The sequence below is a fragment of the Brachionichthys hirsutus genome, chromosome 13 (assembly GCF_040956055.1).
Source record: "Brachionichthys hirsutus isolate HB-005 chromosome 13, CSIRO-AGI_Bhir_v1, whole genome shotgun sequence".
Classification (NCBI taxonomy): domain Eukaryota; kingdom Metazoa; phylum Chordata; class Actinopteri; order Lophiiformes; family Brachionichthyidae; genus Brachionichthys; species Brachionichthys hirsutus.
In genome coordinates this window covers 12,350,239-12,369,743 of record NC_090909.1, presented here as the reverse complement: position 1 = coordinate 12,369,743, position 19,505 = coordinate 12,350,239, and the positions used below count along the sequence as shown (strand labels likewise).

Sequence of the window (19,505 nt, the reverse complement as noted above, 5' to 3'; positions counted from 1 at the left end):
TTCTGCACTCCAAGCGGCTCTTTCCTCGACCTGCACGCCTTAACATTATTAACAGGAAAACGTTTACTGTACGTACTATATATTTATATTCCTCAAACAAATGTTTCGTTCTGAAAAGGTTTTGATCTTTGGTTTCATTCTATAATACTGAAACAATCTATTTAGATTAATGCCTGACTGTTAAACGTGTATAAAGTGTGTGGTGAGGGGTTTTACAGCCTTAAAACATTTATGTACATGTATAATAATTGTAAAAAAAATAAAAATTACTACATTGCGGATTTCACTTATTGCGGGTTATTTTTGGAACGTAACCCCCGCGGAAAATGAGGGACTACTGTATTCCAATTCAAACTCTAAAAATCGTTTGCGTGTTGAAGCGGTGCCTCGCGTGTGACCGACGTGCCACTGTGTGTGCTGGATGTGTGTTAGCTGCCATTAGTGATAATGACAGCGCTGCCTTTGTGTCCGGCGGTCTGCCCTACCGGTATGCGGAGGTGAGGGATCATATTATAGCAGGTGCGGCCTGTGCTGGAAGATTTGCAGTATCCCCGCAGTCTGTGAGTCGTAGAGGTGCTCCAGAGTGTAGCCGGTCAGGGAGTAGGCCGTGTTCCCGTCAAAGTAGGGTCGTGGGTAGGTGTGCGGCGGGTACAGGACTGGGCCCGGGGTAGTTGAAGTCAAACATGTACCAGTCCTACCAAGTGGATGCTGCAATGGCAGGCAAAGGGGGACCAGGTCTGATTGGAGGTAGTCTTTGGTCTTGTGGAGGCACTCAATCTCCGGACTGTTGAGCCTGGACAAGGGGGCAGGACTAGGCATAGGGCTGATTGTCTGAGCCAAATCATGACACACCACAGTCTGTAGGGGCAGGGACCCTGGACTATACTCAGGAGGGAAACAAGCACGGCGGGGCCCCTTGGGCAAACCTTTGGCTGGCCCCACTGAGGCACTCATGGCGGTTTTGCGCAGCTGAAGTTGACTTTCTTCCTTCTTGATAATCTGCTGTGTAGCTCGGATCAGTGTCTCCATCTTGCTGGGTTCCTGAGGGCTGCAGCAGTACTGGTCAGCTTGGTACCGGTCCCCTGGGTCACTGACTGAGCCTCCATCTGGCGGGCTGACCCCGCTGTCCTCGTCCCAGTGGCCTCGGCCTGCAGAGGGGCAAAGTGAAAACAGTCAGCACTGTGGACATATTAAAAAGAATTGACAGACATGTGCGACCGTAAGGCTTTCACGGGCTTCTCAGAAGAAGAGGCTGATTTTGATATACTTATCTACGTCTCTGAATATCAGGTAGGTGAAAGACAGTGAGGACAGAATACTGCCTGTTGGCATGTCCAGGCTAAAGCTGTCAGGCGTGTACAGTAACAATAAGTTCCATGTCTTCAGGCTCCAGGTCTTACTCCTCACCATGGTAACTGTGGACGGCTGTGATGTGCAGCAGGGGGCCGTCTGCGCCCTCTTGGTTCATTGAGCAGTTCTTGCTAGATGGTCCAGTGGGCCGGGTGCTGCTCCACGCTGCCCTGCCTGATGAAGTTCCTCCCAGGAAATGTCTTCCTGCCTTGCGCCGACCCTGCTCACATCTTTGGCCTTGGCTGTGAGCATGGAGATGGACATTGCCGTCATCGGTGGGGCGGTGGTGGCAGAGCTTGAACTTCCGATACACACAGGAAGTGTCAACCGCTTCACTGCGCTCCAGCAGCTGAGGGGAAGCTGAGTCAGTAAGGGGGCTGCTGCCCCAGGTGCTGTCCGGGTCCGACTCCGACCTTTCAGTGTGAAAACTAGGACACTGCAGCAAGAAATTTGGAATAGAAGAAAATACATTATTGAAAACTCACGGTGGGAATCACAGTTGATACGACTATATTAGCGTTTTCAGCAATAAAAGACTAACTGGACATAAAAAGCTCACGTCCATAGGGACAATGCCCGACCGCACGAGAAACCCATTTCTTGCTCTTGAAAACTAAAATAAGATCACATGACACATTTGAGCCAGAGCAGAAAGGTTACTGAGTTCCATGAATACAAGGTCATGAGGAAACCAGAAGTCACAAAGAGAATGAATCAGAACGAGAATGAATCAGAACGAGAATGAATCACGAAGAGAACTAGAAAACGACAATCAGAGACTGCAGACCCCGCCTCCAATAGACTATTGGATCTTGTGAGACAGTAAACAGGGCTTCCGGATCAGAGGGGCCAAACCTGCTCTAGCTTGCTGCTCCGGAACGTACTACAAGACTCCTTCTGGACTCTTTTTCCCATCATGCCATTTGTGTCCCTCCCTCTTAAAGTGGCAGTTTACAGCACAGGCACAATTCCAGATGTAAAAATAATTCCAGAATCTGGATCCAGATCCGGATCAACGCCATTCTCGAGGAGGACCGAGCCACAGACAGAACCTTGCTTGTGTAAAAATTTCAAGTCGATTGGGTTCCTAGTTTTTGAGTTATGCGCTCGGACAGACAAACAGACAAACAAGCAAGCAAACAGACAAACGGACCCAATTGCAATACCCTCGCCTCCCCTTCGGCGAGGGTAATGAGTCAGAAAGAGAATGAATCAGACACGTACTCTCTGACCTTCAAAAAAGGCCGTTCTCTGTCTCGTCCTCAGGTGAACATTTTACCTGCACTAGCATCAGGAAGAGCCTCGGAGCAGATATGATCTCTGGCAACTGACTCAACATCTGTGGAGATCAACTCTCTGACATCGTTGGTGATTTCTTTAACGCGTCACTTTCCCAGTTCCAGGTCCCAAAACCGTGATGGGAGTCTATCGTTGTCCTCATGGCCAAAACCAAATTTCCTAAAAGGTCAATGACCTGAGGCCACTGGCTTAGACGTCACTAGTTATGAAGACGTTTGAGTGCTTGGTAAAAGTGGAGGTTTAACTTCAGAGTTGACCGATTGGCCAAAAGAACTGTGATCTCCCGACAAATGACGTCCATCTATAAAAGGTTATGTAGTTCCTTAAGACCAGTGTTCTAAAGAAACGTAAAATGAATACAACAAAGTAAAGTAAGGTGAAGCTACCCTGGACGTCATTTTGCATTCAGGGAGACCTTCAGCCAGTGGTTACCTCGGCAGCCTGTATTCTACCTCGCCTGCTCCTTTTCTCTCCGTCACTCTCCTCCTACCTGTTCTTTTCTCTGTCTCTCCCTCTCTGCCTTTCTACCTCGCTCTCTCTCTCAACCCAACTGGTCAAGAATACAGCCCACGATGAGTCGTAGGTTCTGTCCAAGGTTTCTGCCTGTTAAAGGAAGTTTTTCCATGCCTCCATCTCCAAAGTTCTTGCTCTTGTGGGTCAACTTGGGTTCCGTCTTTCCCTGCGACACCCGTAAAGTGTACGGGTGTTAATCCTGAAAGTGTCTTGAGATGACTTCCTGTTATGATCTGGTGTTATAGAAATAAAAACGAATTGAACTGAATTGACCTGCCGGCACACATGCTAATGTGCTAGCTAAATGCTATTAACTAACTTTCGGTGCCAACATCTCTTCTGTGAGCTCCTTTAGGATTTTTAAAGTCCTGTCTGATTTGATCAGGCAATGAGTTCCTTCCATGTCTTAATTCACCTCTAATCCTAGATCGTTGGTAGTTCTAGTTATTACATCTAATATAAATGATGACAAAAATCAAGTCGGAAGATGCCATCGATGTCCTAATTTCCCTGTGAAAACACTGTGCAGTGACTGAACAAGATCGAGGTCAATGTAATAGATCCTCACCCGTGTGTAGGGCGAGAGTCTAGTTTTGCTTTTGGGATGAGAGAATCTTCTTCTACTCTCTGTAAGGTTGTTGGATGCGTTGGATGCGTTGGATGCGGCCTGGCCCAGAGAAAGCTGAAGGCCTTTATACTCAGTCTCCCTGGACACACAAACAGGAAATCCATTAGATGTACTCACAACAACAAAACAAACATCAGAAGGCCGATTGAGGATCAGTCAATCAGGTAGCATTACAGGGAAAAGGTCAAATGAATGAGGTGTAATTATAATATAATGTAAATTAATGATATAATTTGCACAAGTTCAGCGGGCTCGATTCAAAAGCCCAAAGGGCCATAAATGGCCCCCGGGCCGTAGTTTGCCCATGCCTGTCCTATGCCCTCTCCATGCATGTCTCAGGGCCTCAGGGCCCCTACATACTATACATACATGTCTCAGGGCCCCTACATACTATACATACATGTCTCAGGGCCCCCTACATACTATACATACATGTCTCAGGGCCCCTACATACTATACATGCATGTGTGTGAATTATTAAAAGGGTCCCAACAAGTAGTAGGGTGTAAATTACATCTCATGTGTGTGCGTGTGTAGGTGTGTGTGTGTGTGTAGGCGTGTGTAGGTGTGTGTGCGTGCCTCTCCCTCTGTCCTCCCTTCTCAGAGCAGCTGCTCCCGACAGCTGGCCGTCCTCTACGAGTCTTAGTGGACCTCAAACATCAATGCAAATGTGTTTAGTGTCAATCAGTGACTCCAGCTTGTGATTGGACAGTGAGGACAGATGTTGACAGTTCATCTGAACCGGAACCCCTTCAGACAGTCCAACTCCTGGGTGGGCCAGCCGGGGTCGCCGTGGCAGGTGAAGAGGTGAGGAGGCGGAGTTCACACACAGGTGAAGTCTCCTTATCAGCTGCGTTATCACCCTGAAGCTACGGGACAAACCAACGAACGAGCTCATCGCCTCACATCCACCGCGGCGGCGCGACTCAAAGCGAAACCAACGGACCGACCCTGCTCACGATGAAACTTAGAAACGCTTCATCTACGAAACGTTCATGAACACGAAGCCGTTAAGGGTCCGATGGAGGAGGAGACCGACACTGTTTGAGGAGAAGCAAACACAAGGAACGTCCGGAACGTTCAAAGGTAGACAGAGCAGGAAAGCTCAAAAAGTATGTCGAAGGTAACAGCTGCCGCCAGCAAAAGCCTAACTCGAGCCCGCCGCGGGAAGAGCAGCGCGAGGAAGCGGCGGGCAGAGCGGCAGGCAGAGCGGCAGGTTCTGTGCCAACGCCGCTAGAGGCCCCCCACTCTGGCTTTGGGTCGATCAGCACCCGGGAGCAGAGGATGGTTGAGGTGAGGAGCACCGTGAAGTCCAGCACGCCATCGAGCTGAAGCCGAAGAACGGACGGCATCTCTGGAAGATGAGCCGGAGGCCGCCGACGTTGCTCGCGGTAGAAAACTGGAGGCGTCGTGAGAAGCTTCACCGAGTGAAGAGATTATCCAGAAGAACTGAGCAGAAAGATAAAAGCTGTGCTCGCTACCTGCTGCATTCAATCCTGCTTGTACTGCTTGTACTGCTTGTACTGCTGGTACTGCTGGTACTGCTTGTACTGCTGGTACTGCTTGTACTGCTGGTACTGCTTGTACTGCTGGTACTGCTTGTACTGCTTGTACTGTTGGTACTGCTTGTACTGCTGGTACTGCTTGTACTGCTGGTACTGCTTGTACTGCTGGTACTGCTTGTACTGCTTGTACTGTTGGTACTGCTTGTACTGCTTGTACTGCTGGTTAACCCTCCGAGGCAGGCAGCAGATTCAGCGCAGACACAGAACAGGAAGCTCTGACTGTTGGTGTTTCCTCATGAGGCCTCAGCATGATCTCCAAAGCAGCGGTCCCCAACCTTTTTCCTGCCGCAGACCGGTTTCATGCCGGGCAATTATTTCACGGACCGGGGGGGTAATAAAATTAAAAATAATAATATTTAAATAAATATTTAATAGTTACACAATATCTACTCACCATAAATTGTGGTCCCATTGCTTGTCCTTCATGTTCACGTTTTTTGTTTCATAAATTCCACATTCTTGTTTTTTAATCCGGGTTCTTGGTCTCTGTGCCGAAGCAGTTTTGAACCTTTCATTGACTCGTTAACGAAGCCAGGCAGCGGTTGATAAACCGTGTTTTAAGTCTGACTCCTGGTTTCTCTTCTTGGAGGTCATCGCCTCCTCTTCTTCCTCCTCATTTGGACATTTCTCCTTAGCTAAGAAGCTCTCCAAAGACGTATCTTTTTTATAAAATTAATTTTTGCGAGTTTTACGGCTGTTTTTTTTTAGCAACGGTGGATGGGCACCACCGCTCCAAAGAATGCTGGCCGTGTTAGCCGTCCCGCTGGAAGGAGACTAGCATCACATGCTAACATACGACGCCTCAGCATCAAACCCGACAGTTCTGATCGTTGCAGGTGGGCGGAGTCTAACTGCCACCTGCACTGGATCTGTTAAAAGCAGGTTTAAAAGGCATTTTGAATACTCACGTTAGAACGTAGTTGACGCTGACGATGCAGTGCGGGCGCGACGATCGGGTGTTGTGCACCACGGTGGCGTGGCTCTGAACCCAGACCCAGCCGCCACGCTTGGCCAGGAAGCGATAGTACCGCGTTGTCGCCTGGCCTTTCACCAGCACTGCAGGAGAGCGAAATGAAGATGACGACGCGGAGAACCTTAATCTGTCGTGTGCAGAATGGATCTGTTTCAAATGGGGCCCGACAGAATACCAAACAGCACCAAGTGGCGCACGTCCTCGGTCAATATGGGGACGCCGGTCAGGTGCTTTACGCTCCACCTGTGAGTGCGTTGCGCCGCTACACAGAGATCCACGAGTATAATCACCGACGCCTCAAAGGGAACCGCAACACTTCCCTGCTGAAGCTCTACGGGATGAGGAGGAGGAGCTGCTCCGCATCAATGAAACCTGGTCTGGGCCAGGTGATCACATGATCCTGCACTGAGCGGCATTGGTACGTTTCTCATTACAGCGCGAAAAGGCAAGGACCAAGAATCCTCTTTAGGGGCTCCTCTGAGAACCACAGCAAACTACCGTGCACCCCCGGGGGCAGCAGCGCCTCCCAGGGGCAGCAGCGTAGCATCTACCGTAAATTCCGGACTATAAGATAAGACTTTTTTCCCATGCTATGAACCTTTCGGCTTATATACCGGTGCGGCATATATATGGATTTTTCCCGTTTTCACTAAACCAATAAAATTGCCGAACGGGTCAAGTGAAACAAGGTAACTTTTTAGTTTACAGTTCAGGTTAAATCGGCTTAAACAACCAAAACAGTCAGACTGTAAGACAGGGGCGATGCTCTCCAAGTTTAGCTTTTCTCGTGTCCTTAAATTTTTTGGCTTTATTCACTATGAAACGTACCCGTAGCAAGTTTTTTTTGGCACTTTCTTTTACTGTTTACCATTATTTTGTATTTTGTTACAAGCCGTGTTTCGATAAAGCCTTTGTAAAGATTATTTATTCAATATACCGGTAAACACCTGCGGCTTATATACCGGTGCGGCTTATATATGTTCGAAATAGCAATTTTAAGAAAAAAATCAGTGGATGCGGCTTATAGTCCGGAATTTACGGGGTACATGTCCCTGTATGTAAAACCCGATTTCCACTACGTACTACGGGCCTTTTCGTGTTTCTATTGGCTAGCCTGTTAGCAGCTGCTGCGTTTTTAGTACCACTGCACTTTCACGTGAGCCAAGCAAGTCCTAAGAGGTCGTGTGAATTGTTACAGCAGTTCGTACAGTGTTCCATCGATCACGGTGTGATGCGAGTGTCTGCAGAGAAAGTGTAGAAGAAGAAACTAACTGACACAAGTGATGAGCGCAGCGCAGGTGGAAGGAGTCACGGCTGTGGACGTGGTGGTAGAGCGTCTTCTCTACGAGATCCTGAGGCTCGTGGCCTGTCAGCTCTGCAACCCTGGGCAACGCACACGCACACACACACACACACACACACACACACACACACGCACACACCAGTGAATATGAATCCACACTGTCTCCACACACAAACACGCATGCTCTGAAGACGCACCGCGAGTCCAGGAAGATGAGCTTCATGTCCAGGCTGGCTCGGAACATGAACATGTTGCTGTACAGCTTCACCTCCGTGACGCCGCTGGGCGGCAGAGAATGCCCGACGGCCACCAGCCCAAACACAGACGTGTCCGGGCCGTACCGACGGACCTTCAGGTAGCCGCTGCAGTGGATCACCTTGGCCGGGAGTCGGCGGATGAAGAGAGAAAGAAATGAGCACTAGGGGGGGGGGGGGGTTCAGTCAGGGTCCGGAGGAACGGCGGGAGACAAGGTTCTAGTGTCCAACAAACAGCCTGCAACGCATTCCCCTGTGATGGTTACATAATAGCATAGCATAGCATAGAATAGAATAGCATAGCATAGCATAGCATAGAATACCACAGCATAGCATAGCATAGCACAGCATAGAATAGCATAGCATAGAATACCACAGCATAGCATAGTATAGAATACCACAGCATAGCATAGCATAGAATACCACAGCATAGCATAGCATAGCCCAGCATAGAATAGCATATCATAGAATACCACAGCATAGCATAGTATAGAATACCACAGCATAGCATAGCATAGAATACCACAGCATAGCATAGCATAGCACAGCATAGAATAGCATATCATAGAATACCACAGCATAGCATAGTATAGAATACCACAGCATAGCATAGCATAGAATAGCATAGCAAGAAAGCAGTGAATCTCAACTGTGTATCACATCTTAAAATGGGGCGGGGCCTGAGGCGGTGCAGACTGCTGGTTAAAAAGGTTTTAATGGAGATTAAAACCTTTTCTTCATCAAGGGACTTGCTCTAACATTGACGACCGTGTGAAGGGCTGCCTCTTCTTCTTCGCCCTCTGAGGCGTGGTGAAACCCGTCCTGCAGACGGTACCGGATGCGGTGCGGAACGCGGCGAGGCGCTGACAGCTACATGACGCGTGTCTTTGATGACGCTTTGAACACGCCATCAAAGTGGCGACTCAAACAGGTGCAGAGACTTGGGCTTTGAAGAGGAACAACCAGATAAATGTGCTTCCTTCATTAAAATTCATTTATTTCAAGACAGACTTGAGGAATCTCAGCAGCTCTAAAGAGCATCTTTAAAGCTGGAGTAGAGAGTGAGACCTCTCTACTCCAGAGACGGTAACGCATGACATCACTTCCTGTGGTTGAACACTGGATAAACCCGGAAGCAGCTTGAAGCTCGTCTGCGCTGTGAAAGTATTCTGACGTGGATGACAGAAACCTTTTTATTTTAAATATTCGTATTTAATATTTCCTGATGCACTAGTCCAAGTCTTTTATTGATTACTTGAATGTTCGAGCGACGCCACAGAAGTGTTCTGTTTAAGAGTTAAATGTTGAAATAAGATGATAAAATGAATAAATAAGGGACATCCTGGATCCGTTTCTTCACTCGTCTTTATGTATTTTTTATGTTTTATAGAAATATCGGATCAGGACTCGGTACCGGACTCGGGGTCAAGACAACCCGATGGGGACGTCCCGAGTATTAAATACCAGCGTGTTGACCAGGCCGCCGCCGCCGCTTCCTAAAAGGTGCCACGCGATGCACTTTATACATGTAAATATAAAAGATGTCCGTATGACGCGTCTCGGAAGGCGAGTTTTTAAAAAGAACTTTATCAACGTTTGAATTCCACGAAAGTGTGTTGCAAAATAATGACGTGGGTAACAGGGTGGGGCCGCCGCCCTGGGGAGTTCACCCCCCCAGAGCCCCTTCAGAGGGCTTGTTTGGGTTTCCATTCACTCTGCTGTGATGCAACTTGGCTGGCAGTCGGCATGGCGACATCAGAACTGCAACAACTACGGAAGGATCGGCCCATCTTGGTTCTACGGGTTCCTCCTGCAGCGGGAGAGAACCCACGTCTGGCTTCTACCTACCTTGTACCCGCCACATGTGAGGCCAGCGCTCCTCTTTGCAAGCACGCATTTCATCCTCAGGAAGAAGGATCGCTCCGTCTCATGTTCTGCAGAGAGAACGATTATTGATGCTTTACGAAACACACCAGCAAGCACCCGGGGGGGGGGGGGCTGGTTACCGTGCGCCTGATGAGGCTGCTGCGCTGTGAGGACAGCCGTCATCTCGTCCTGGTCTGCCGGATGGATGTACTCATAAATGCTGTTTCCTGTCAGCTCTACCTGTAGGGATCAACACTGAGCGGTCATGCATGAGCGCACGCACACACACACACACACACACACACACACACACACAACCAACCTGTGACAGACCCAAGTGGACCGACGCCGTTTCTGAAATGTACATTATTTTCCCATCTGGAGCGACGACAAAAATGAAGCCGTCTAATGTCTGAAAGAAACAAGAGTGTAATAAATATACGCGATCAATAAACACAATAAGGGACCTCAGAATGAAACTCGTGTGTTCTTACAACATGTACACACTCTGCTCATGTCTCTGGAGCAACGTGAATGACGTTCATGACAGATGGTGGGGACCCCCGGGCCCCCACACAGCGTGTACTCACCACGGAGTACTACACTTTAAAACGGCTGCTACTATTAATTATAATTATAATAATTAGTATTATTGTTGTTTTGGCTATGTGTAATCTACCCTATTCCAGCCAAACACCCAGAAGCTGCTTGAGCCGCTCCTGCAGGGGGGGCCCAGCAGGGGGGGCCCAGCAGGGGGGGCCCAGCAGGGGTCCGAGTACCTGTAAGAGATGGGCGCCGAGCTCCTGGCTGACTCCATCTAGCGCCGCGCCGCGGCTCACGTGACCCCACGAACTCCCGAGACCTGTTTAAGTAAACCACACAGAGAGGAGAAATACTTCAGTTTGTACTGAAAGCTGGGGGAAGTACAAGTTTAGCAAATCAACCCGGGGCCCGTGTTGTAACGGCTGCGGGACCGAATCCAGATGAAAGGGTTAAATAATCTGGTGGGTCCACGCTGAACGGAACACGAGCCCCTCAATAAGAGTCATCCAAAGTGAAAGGCTGGGATGGAGTCCTGGATCGGTTCCGGTCCAGCAGGCCGACTGGACCCTGGCCGGCGGTTTTATTACATCACCCAGTAGAACAGAAGCTCGGTGAGGGATCTGAACGGTCCAATCCGGATCACTGACGGTTTGGAGGTTCCACAAAGCTGCAGAGCAAACAGCTGGAACAGCTGGCGCCTGATAAAACGGGCTCAGGGAGGCCGCCGCCCACCGTCGGGGGTTAATGACCACAAGCTTCTGTTCTCCATGGTCGTTATGGGTCCAGTGGGACTCGAACCTGCAGGCTGATGCACGAAACCATCCGAGACCAAAGGTCTGGGTCAGCATCGTCTCGGTTCCCGTTTCACTTTCATCCAGAAGATGGATTCATGGATTCATGGATTCATGGATTCATAGTTCCGTTGTTTGTTCTGGAGGTTCCGAGTTTCACCTGGAAAACGGGAGGATTCTCTGCTGAAAACAAAAGTTAGTCAACAACAACAACAGTAAACAACAACAACAAACAGTAAACAACAACAACAAACAGTAAACAACAACAACACCTGACCAGAAATAAAACCGGACAAACTAGAGAAGCACTCAGAGAGCACAGACCTCCCCCAAGCAGCTCGTTCCCCTCCTAACCAGATCACCGTCACCATGGTGATCTGGATCAGCACCAGAAGGTTCTAGATTGTTCTTGGTATCTTTATACACCAACATGAAAAGTAAATGTGAATCAGAGCTGATGTTTATTTTTAACTGATTCCTGAATCCATAAATGGGTTTAATGTTAATATTTGTTCCTGAACTCATTCTGGATCAGATATGGTTGAAATGGGTGGATGATGGATGATGGATGTATGGATGGATGGATGATGGATGGGTGATGGTTGGATGGATGATGGTTGGATGGATCATGGATTGATGGATGATGGTTGGATGGATGGATGATGGATGTATGATGGTTGGATGTATGATGGTTGGATGATGGTTGGATGGATGGATGATGGATGTATGATGGTTGGATTGATGCATGATGGATGTATGATGGTTGGATGGATGGATGATGGATGATGGATGTATGATGGTTGGATTGATGGATGATGGATGTATGATGGTTGGATGGATGATGGATGGATAGATGATGGATGTATGATGGTTGGATAGATCATGGATTAATGGATGATGGTTGGACGGATGATGGATTGATGGATGATGGTTGGATGGATGGATGATGGATGTATGATGGTTGGATGTATGATGGTTGGATGATGGTTGGATGGATGGATGATGGATGTATGATGGTTGGATTGATGCATGATGGATGTATGATGGTTGGATGGATGGATGATGGATGTATGATGGTTGGATTGATGGATGATGGATGTATGATGGTTGGATGGATGATGGATGGATAGATGATGGATGTATGATGGTTGGATAGATCATGGATTAATGGATGATGGTTGGACGGATGATGGATTGATGGATGATGGTTGGATGGATGATGGATGTATGATGGTTGGATGGATGATGGATGATGGATGGCTGGATGATGGTTGGATGGATCATGGATTGATGGATGATGGTTGGATGGATGATGGATGGATGATGGTTGGATGGATGATGGTTGGATGATGGATTGATGGATGATGGTTGGATGGATGATGGATGGATGATGGTTGGATGATGGTTGGATGGATGGATGATGGTTGGATGGATGATGGATGGATGTATGATGGTTGGATGATGGTTGGATGGATGATGGATTGATGGATGATGGTTGGATGTATGATGGTTGGATGATGGTTGGATGGATGATGGATTGATGGATGATGGTTGGATGGATGATGGATTGATGGATGATGGTTGGATGGATGTATGATGGATGTATGATGGATGGATGATGGTTGGATGATGGATGGATGGATGGATATAATTTTAGGCGCCGTGTTGTTAAATCTCCTCCAGACGTTTGGCGAGCTGTGTGGGTGTCGTGTAATTTAACCCTGAAGGAACAATATGATCAAGGTCAAAGGTCATCCTGACCACTGATGGGTCACCTCCAAAAACCAGAAGAAAAGCCAAGCCCAGAGTTGAGACCAGTTTAACGCAGGTGGACGAGGGTTCGGCCTGAACGATCCTCGTTTTGAAGCAACGCGTGAACAGCGAGACGTTTCCTGTGACCTGAGGAGGGTCCATGAAAGCAGAACCGGAACCGGAACCGGAACCGGAACTGGAACCGGAACCGGCAGCACCAACACTTCAGCCATAATAAACGCATTGTGACGTTTAAGATTAAATTCATCCCGAATCCCAACATGAAATAAATACTATCTATTGTAAAGTAAAAATAAATAGTAACATGTCTGTTTAACTTTAAATAAATATTAACATTAAATAAATATATCTTAAAATTAAATAAAACTTAACATTTATGAAATCTGTTTAACATTAATTAAATATTAACATTAATTAAATCAAATTTAAAAAGTCATAATATTAAATAATATTATCATTAAATCTATTGTAAAGTAAAAATAAATAGTAACATGCATTAAATCTGTTTAACTTTATATAAATATTAACATTAAATAAATATATCTTAAAATTTAATAAAACTTAACATTTATTAAATCTGTTTAACTTTAAATAAATATTAATATTAAATCTATTGTAAAATGAAATAAATCTGATTTATTAAATCGCTCTAAATAACAAATACATATTAACATTAATTAAATATATCTTAACATTAAATAAATAGTAACATGAATTAAATCTCTCAACATTAAATAAATATTAACATTAAATAAATATATCTTAAAATTAAATAAAACGTAACATTTATTAAATCTGTTTAACTTTAAATAAATATTAATATTAAATCTATTGTAAAATGAAATAAATCTGATTATTTATTAAATCGCTCTAAATAACAAATACATATTAACATTAATTAAATATATCTCAACATAAATAAATCCTAACATTTATGAAATCTGTTTAACATTAATTAAATCAAATTTAAAAAGTCATAATAAAAGTCATAATAAAATGAAAGAAATATTAACATTAATTAAATCAGTTTAACAATAAATAAATCCTGGGTCGGGTCGCGGAATTAATTAAATGTTAACATGAATTATGTTTTAACATTAAATACATCTAAAAGTTCATTAATTCTCTCGTAACCTGATATAAATTCATTTTGTCGAACCAAACACGCGCGCACGCGCTCACGGCTCGATTTCAAGCTGACTCTAATTCACGCTAATAATAATAAACAGCACGCTAATAATAATAATAATAAACAGCCCAGGTGTTTATTACTTGTTGTCGTTTTTACTTTTAAATAGACAGAAATATTTACATTATTTACATTTAAGTGTTAGAATAGAAACAGTCACTAAAGTGAGTGCTCCGGTGTAATTTGATGACGTCATCTATTAACCCGACACGTTTCATGCTTTCCACGCAGCGTCCATGTTTCCTTTGTGCGCCTCCCGACGCAGCCTGCTTGGATGTTGAAGGATCAGACGCGCACTAATACGCGCACTAATACGCGCGGCCCTCCGGCCGTCACGGCGCAAACTGCTGCCAGAGGCCCCGAAAGGGCCCCGAAACCGGCTGATGACCGCTGCTGGTTCTGGTTCTGGTTCTGGTTCTGGTTCTGGTTCTGGTTCTGGTTCAGCCACCGCGGGGTGACACCGAAACGGAAGAACACTTAAACCAGGACACAAAACAAAGTGTCATGTCAGACCTGCCTTCTTTGAGAAGTAAACACAAGCCTATATTTAAATGCATTCTAAAATACAAAGACATTTATTAACTGTAAATACATTTTTAAAAACTGTAAATTTATTTGGTTTCATAGATATTTTCATTCTTTGCCATTTTTTTTATTGAATACGGCGTATTCATTTAGATAGATAAATATTATTACTATAGGTTTGCATATTAAATAAGTGCGTAAATATTTTTAATTGTTATAGATTATTTTATTTTTTCACTGCAAAAACATTGTAAATTCTGAAGAGAATATGAAAGAATCATGATCGAAACATAAAAGTGGACAAAATTCAATGCCCAGATCTGTGTCTAATCTTCAGACTTTTAATAGCATGAAACGTTGTTTCCTGTATTTTATTTGTTTGTAATGTAAGTATTTAACAACAGATGCGTTTTAGAGTAACGGAATGAGGTCATTTAAAACGAGATTATTATTATTACTATTAATATTACTACTATTATATTATTATTAATAGTAATATTATATTATTATTATTAATAGTATTATTATATTATTGCTACTATTATATTATTCTTACTATTATTATATTATTCTTACCATTATTAATACTATTATTATATTGTCGTTACTATTATTGCCTTTGGCGGGTGGTGCGTTCAGGTACCTTCGGGGAACGCGGCTCTGGTCCTCAGGTAGCTGCAGGTCAGCCGGATGATGGAGGCCTTGTCCAGCTGCGAGCTGATGGCGGCGGGCAGCGGCAGCAGCTTCCCCAGCTCGGTCAACTCGCGGTTCTCTTTCTCCCGTCGGCTCCGGGCGGCATTTCTCGAGTTCTCCTTCATGACGTCACTCTGCGTCCTGCCCCAGCGGAGTGACGGAGCTCCGCTGAATCAGGCCGGGGGGAGCCCACGTGGGGCGGAGCGTGGATCCGCGGGGGTCAAAAGGATGGGGAGGCTGCTGGTCCAAATCCAGGCCGAACATTTCCGAGTGTTTCCGGTTGTTTCCGACCGGCCGGTGAAGTCGCCCCAGCTCCGACTATTTACACCGAGAAACCGCCTCCTAAAAGTCTGCAGGCTGGAAGCCCCGCCCACTGGCAGACGGTTGCTTAGTATTGTCGCCTGCCCATTGGCTGCTGCTGCTCGTTGACGCCCCCTGGTGCTGGAGGCCCCAAACCAGGCAGAAAAGTTCCTGGACGCTCACGGGGTCTGAAGGTCACGCCGTTCTGAAGGTCACGCCATTCTGGAGGTCACGGCGTTCTGAAGGTCACGGCGTTCTGAAGGTCACGCCACTCTGGAGGTCACGGCGTTCTGAAGGTCACGCCGGTCTGAAGGTCACGGCGGTCCGAAGGTTGGAACTCTTCTGGTGTCTTTATGGTTGGAAGCACATTTTATGATTTTATGTGACAGTTTTCTGATAATTCATGGAACAATATTGATCTGCTGTGTTTTAATGTGATCAATAGAAGTATTGATCAATCTGGACCAAACGAAGCAGGAGATAATCCAGAATCAGCTCTTTGATGTTCTTTAAGGACGCTAATAAAATAATGACGTTATTGTTAGTATCGATATGCGTATTGATCCGTTTATTGCTTCCTACTGTTTTCCGACTGGTTGATTTTAGAGCTCGTTTATATTCTTATAAAGACGAGTAATAATTACGTTATTAACTACAACGTCCAGCGTCCCTTTATTAAAGCTCTAAGCAGGGAAGCCCAGCCTTCCCCCCCCCCGGCCGCTTCTTCCAGCTCTTCCGCGTCCCCAGGCCCGAGAGACATCGTCTCTCAGCGTGTCCTCGGTCTCCCCCGTGGTCTTCCCCTCCTGACGTCAGAAGGGGAGGGGTTTATTCCAGACGTGTTTCAGGAGGCGATTCCAGACCGACCCAAACTACGCAGGATTCACTGGATGCTTTATTTACCTGTTTTTGGGTTGATCAGGACCCAGAATCACCAGAATAGAGTAGAAACATGGGAAAGTGAGTTTTAATAATACGGGACCTTTACATTAAAGGCCGAATCAAAATTCCAAAAACGTATTTAACCATCATCATGGACGAATAACGAAGGAAATAAAAATACATTCCAGATCTACTTTCTGTTCCCCTTTATCTGGAACTATTACAAAATGTACTGTTTGCATTTATTCAGACATCTGGGGCAAAGTCGGACTCGTTTCCCCCATGGCTCACGTCCCACCCACTCACGAAAGGCCCGACTCTATTGGTGAAGTCGTCGGGGTGTGATCCGCTCAACGGACTGGAACCAGTGGAACCAGAACCTCCTGGGTGATCAATGAGTCAGCGAGCAGAGAACGGGCCAACGGGCCAACCAGAACGCAACCAAGGCTTCCTGCTGGTTCTCATGTTGGAATAATTATCCAACAGGAGAGTCCAGCAGAGTCCAGAACCCCCCACAGGAGAGTCCAGCAGAGTCCAGAACCGAGGCGTCTGGAGGTCAGAGAGTCGGTTCGTTGTTGATCTCAGCTTTTAATTGATCGGAGCATCTTACCAGCACCCTGGAGGAAACGTTCGAGAATGCTGGGACGACTCTTGTCCACGCCGGACAGGGGGGGGGGGGTCGGCGGTCTCCATGCACTTCACAGAAGCAGCGAGTCAAAGTGACGACAGACGGAACGGGCAGACACGCATTTGAGCAAGGCGCCTTTTATTAGAAACATACATTCAGGTGAATTCCCAGCCAATCGATGATCAATCATCAAACGGCGTTCCGGCTCCAGGGATGAGGATCACCCGATGAATCTGATCAATCGGTTTGGTGACGACCTCCTCGTGTCTGACCCCCCCCCCCCCCCCCGAGACAAGACGAGGACAGACCAGCGCCTCGGTGATGTCACAGGACGCACAAACAGGAAGTGTGTTTAAGAGGCTGGAAACAGAAGGACAACCATCAACAGCGTCTCCGGCTCCTCAGGTGCTGGCGGGGGCCGCGCCGGGGGCCGCGCCGGGGGGGGGCGCAGGCGTCACGTTCAGGTGAACGTCGTACTGCTGGTCCAGCCCCAGGTAGCTGTCGCTCATCACGTACAGCGTGTAGATACACCTGCAGCCAGAAGCATCAGCCGTCAGGACAGACACAGGCCGAAGGAATCGCTGCTGGGGATCAGGGTGTCCAACTGCTGCGGGACACCAGGGGGACGGCGTCCCATCAGCCGGGACATCAGAAGACACCACCAGGACAATGCACCGATCGTTTCCTGGTGAGTCCAGCCACGGGCCAGATGTGGAAGCATCTGTCCCGTGGCTGGACTCACCTCAAGAAGAGTGTCCAAGAGAAAGGACGGACTCTGGACAGACAGACGCTTTCAGCTCCGCTACATGCTAGCGCTCAGAATATTACTGAATATTTAAACAGGAAATGAACGATGAAGGTCTGATGAAGGAACAATGCTATTGTTGACGCGCTAACGCGCTAACGTGCTAACGTGCTAACATGCTAACTTAGAGCTCTGTGATTGATCGGTCTGTATTATTTTATATTATCTGAAGCAGAGGAAAAGCAACAAGTTCAGGGTTCAGCTCCTTATATGGACCTGATGTTTTATTTTATGTTCTAATTATTTGGAGATTGACAGCAGCAATACTTCCCCCTGGTGGTGGAAACTAGATGTTGCAGGCAGCACTGAGGACGAGTCGCAGATACAGCAGAATGGAAATGTCTGTTAAAAACGATCAAAGACTTTATAGAGATACTTTTTGTTATAAATCAATCTTTTGATCTTCCTCAATTATGTAATGACTTGAAATGAAAATACCTCAACTTGAGGGCTTTTCAGTGACATTAAATAAGAGATTAATTAATTATAGATCATAATCTATCTCTTGACAGCAACAGATAAAATATGTGGCGTGTGACGCAGGCATTCCAGAACTCCACACAATGATCTATGTTCCAGTAGAATGATTGATGATTGATCCGCATGGAGGTGGACGCTAACTCGAGCGGTCTCTTGCTTACCTTCCCGTCTTCTCCGGAGTGAAGAAGGCTACGGACACAGTCGAGCAGCTGCGGATGAAGCCGACCCGCTTGATGGCCAGGAGTTCTCGGCGGTCGACTTCCCCTAATATGAGGAACCAGCCTTCATCCTTGGACTTGGGGAACCTCGGCGCCTGGGCCTTACTGTCCTGCGGCCTCTGAAACAAGCGGTGTGAAAAGCAGTGTGGTTAAAAACCACCCCGAGTACAACGTTAAACGAGCTACACAATGTTCTAATGCGACAGACTGTAGTAACTAGAAAACGACAATCAGAGATTGCAGACTCCGCCTCCAAAAGACTATTGGATCTTGTGAGACAGTAAACAGGGCTTCCGGATCAGAGGGGCCAAACCTGCTCTAGCTTGCTGCTCCGGAACGTACTACAAGACTCCTTCTGGACTCTTTTTCCCATCATGCCATTCGTGTCCCTCCCTCTTAAAGTGACAGTTTACACCAGAGGCACGATTCCAGATGTAAGAATAATTCTAGAATCTGGATCCAGATCCGGATCAACGCCATTCTCGGGGAGGACCGAGCCACGGACAGAACCTTGCTTGTGTAAAAATTTCAAGTCGATTGGGTTACTAGTTTTTGAGTTATGCGCTCGGACAGACAAACAAACAGACAGACAAACACACCCAATTGCAATACCCTCGCCTCCTCTTCGGCGAGGGTAATAATAAATAAAGGGTTACATGAGTGTGATATTAGTGGCGACCGGGTGCATGAGTCGCCTGCAGGGCGTCATCGACCCGCGTGGCTAAACGACAGTTAGAATTCACATTTTCCTGTCTGTGTTTTTAAGACAGACCAGAAAGCGAGCGGATCGATAGTACGATCAATGTCAACGGTTCAATGTCGCCAGAGGTCGGTCGGCCGTCCGTCCGTCCGTCTGATTCATGCATGCTCACCCGCTGCTGGCCCAGGTTGATGCGCCTCAATGACACCTGCAGGACGTACTCCTGGTCC

At 46.7% G+C, this 19,505-nt stretch overlaps 2 protein-coding genes across 2 annotated transcripts in view; both read right to left on the bottom strand.

The window, feature by feature from the left end:
* Positions 1-428: 428 nt before the first annotated feature.
* sim1a (SIM bHLH transcription factor 1a) lies at positions 429-15,390 on the bottom strand. The gene is given in 12 exon segments (XM_068747319.1): positions 429-555; positions 557-1,148; positions 1,408-1,786; positions 3,731-3,869; positions 6,264-6,411; positions 7,605-7,711; positions 7,829-8,007; positions 9,734-9,819; positions 9,892-9,991; positions 10,074-10,163; positions 10,531-10,613; positions 15,216-15,390. Coding segments are annotated over 12 exon segments (2,205 nt in total).
* Positions 15,391-16,964: 1,574 nt separating this feature from the next.
* ascc3 (activating signal cointegrator 1 complex subunit 3) overlaps positions 16,965-19,505 on the bottom strand; it is an 87,802-nt gene continuing 85,261 nt past the window's right edge. The window contains exons 39-41 of the mRNA XM_068746803.1: positions 19,448-19,505; positions 18,519-18,694; positions 16,965-17,603 (exon numbers count right to left, since the gene is read on the bottom strand). The exon at positions 19,448-19,505 is cut by the window's right edge and continues 149 nt beyond it. Of these exons, the coding sequence (XP_068602904.1) occupies positions 17,474-17,603; positions 18,519-18,694; positions 19,448-19,505 (364 nt within the window). The 3' untranslated portion in view covers positions 16,965-17,473. The remainder of the gene's footprint in view (positions 17,604-18,518; positions 18,695-19,447) is intronic.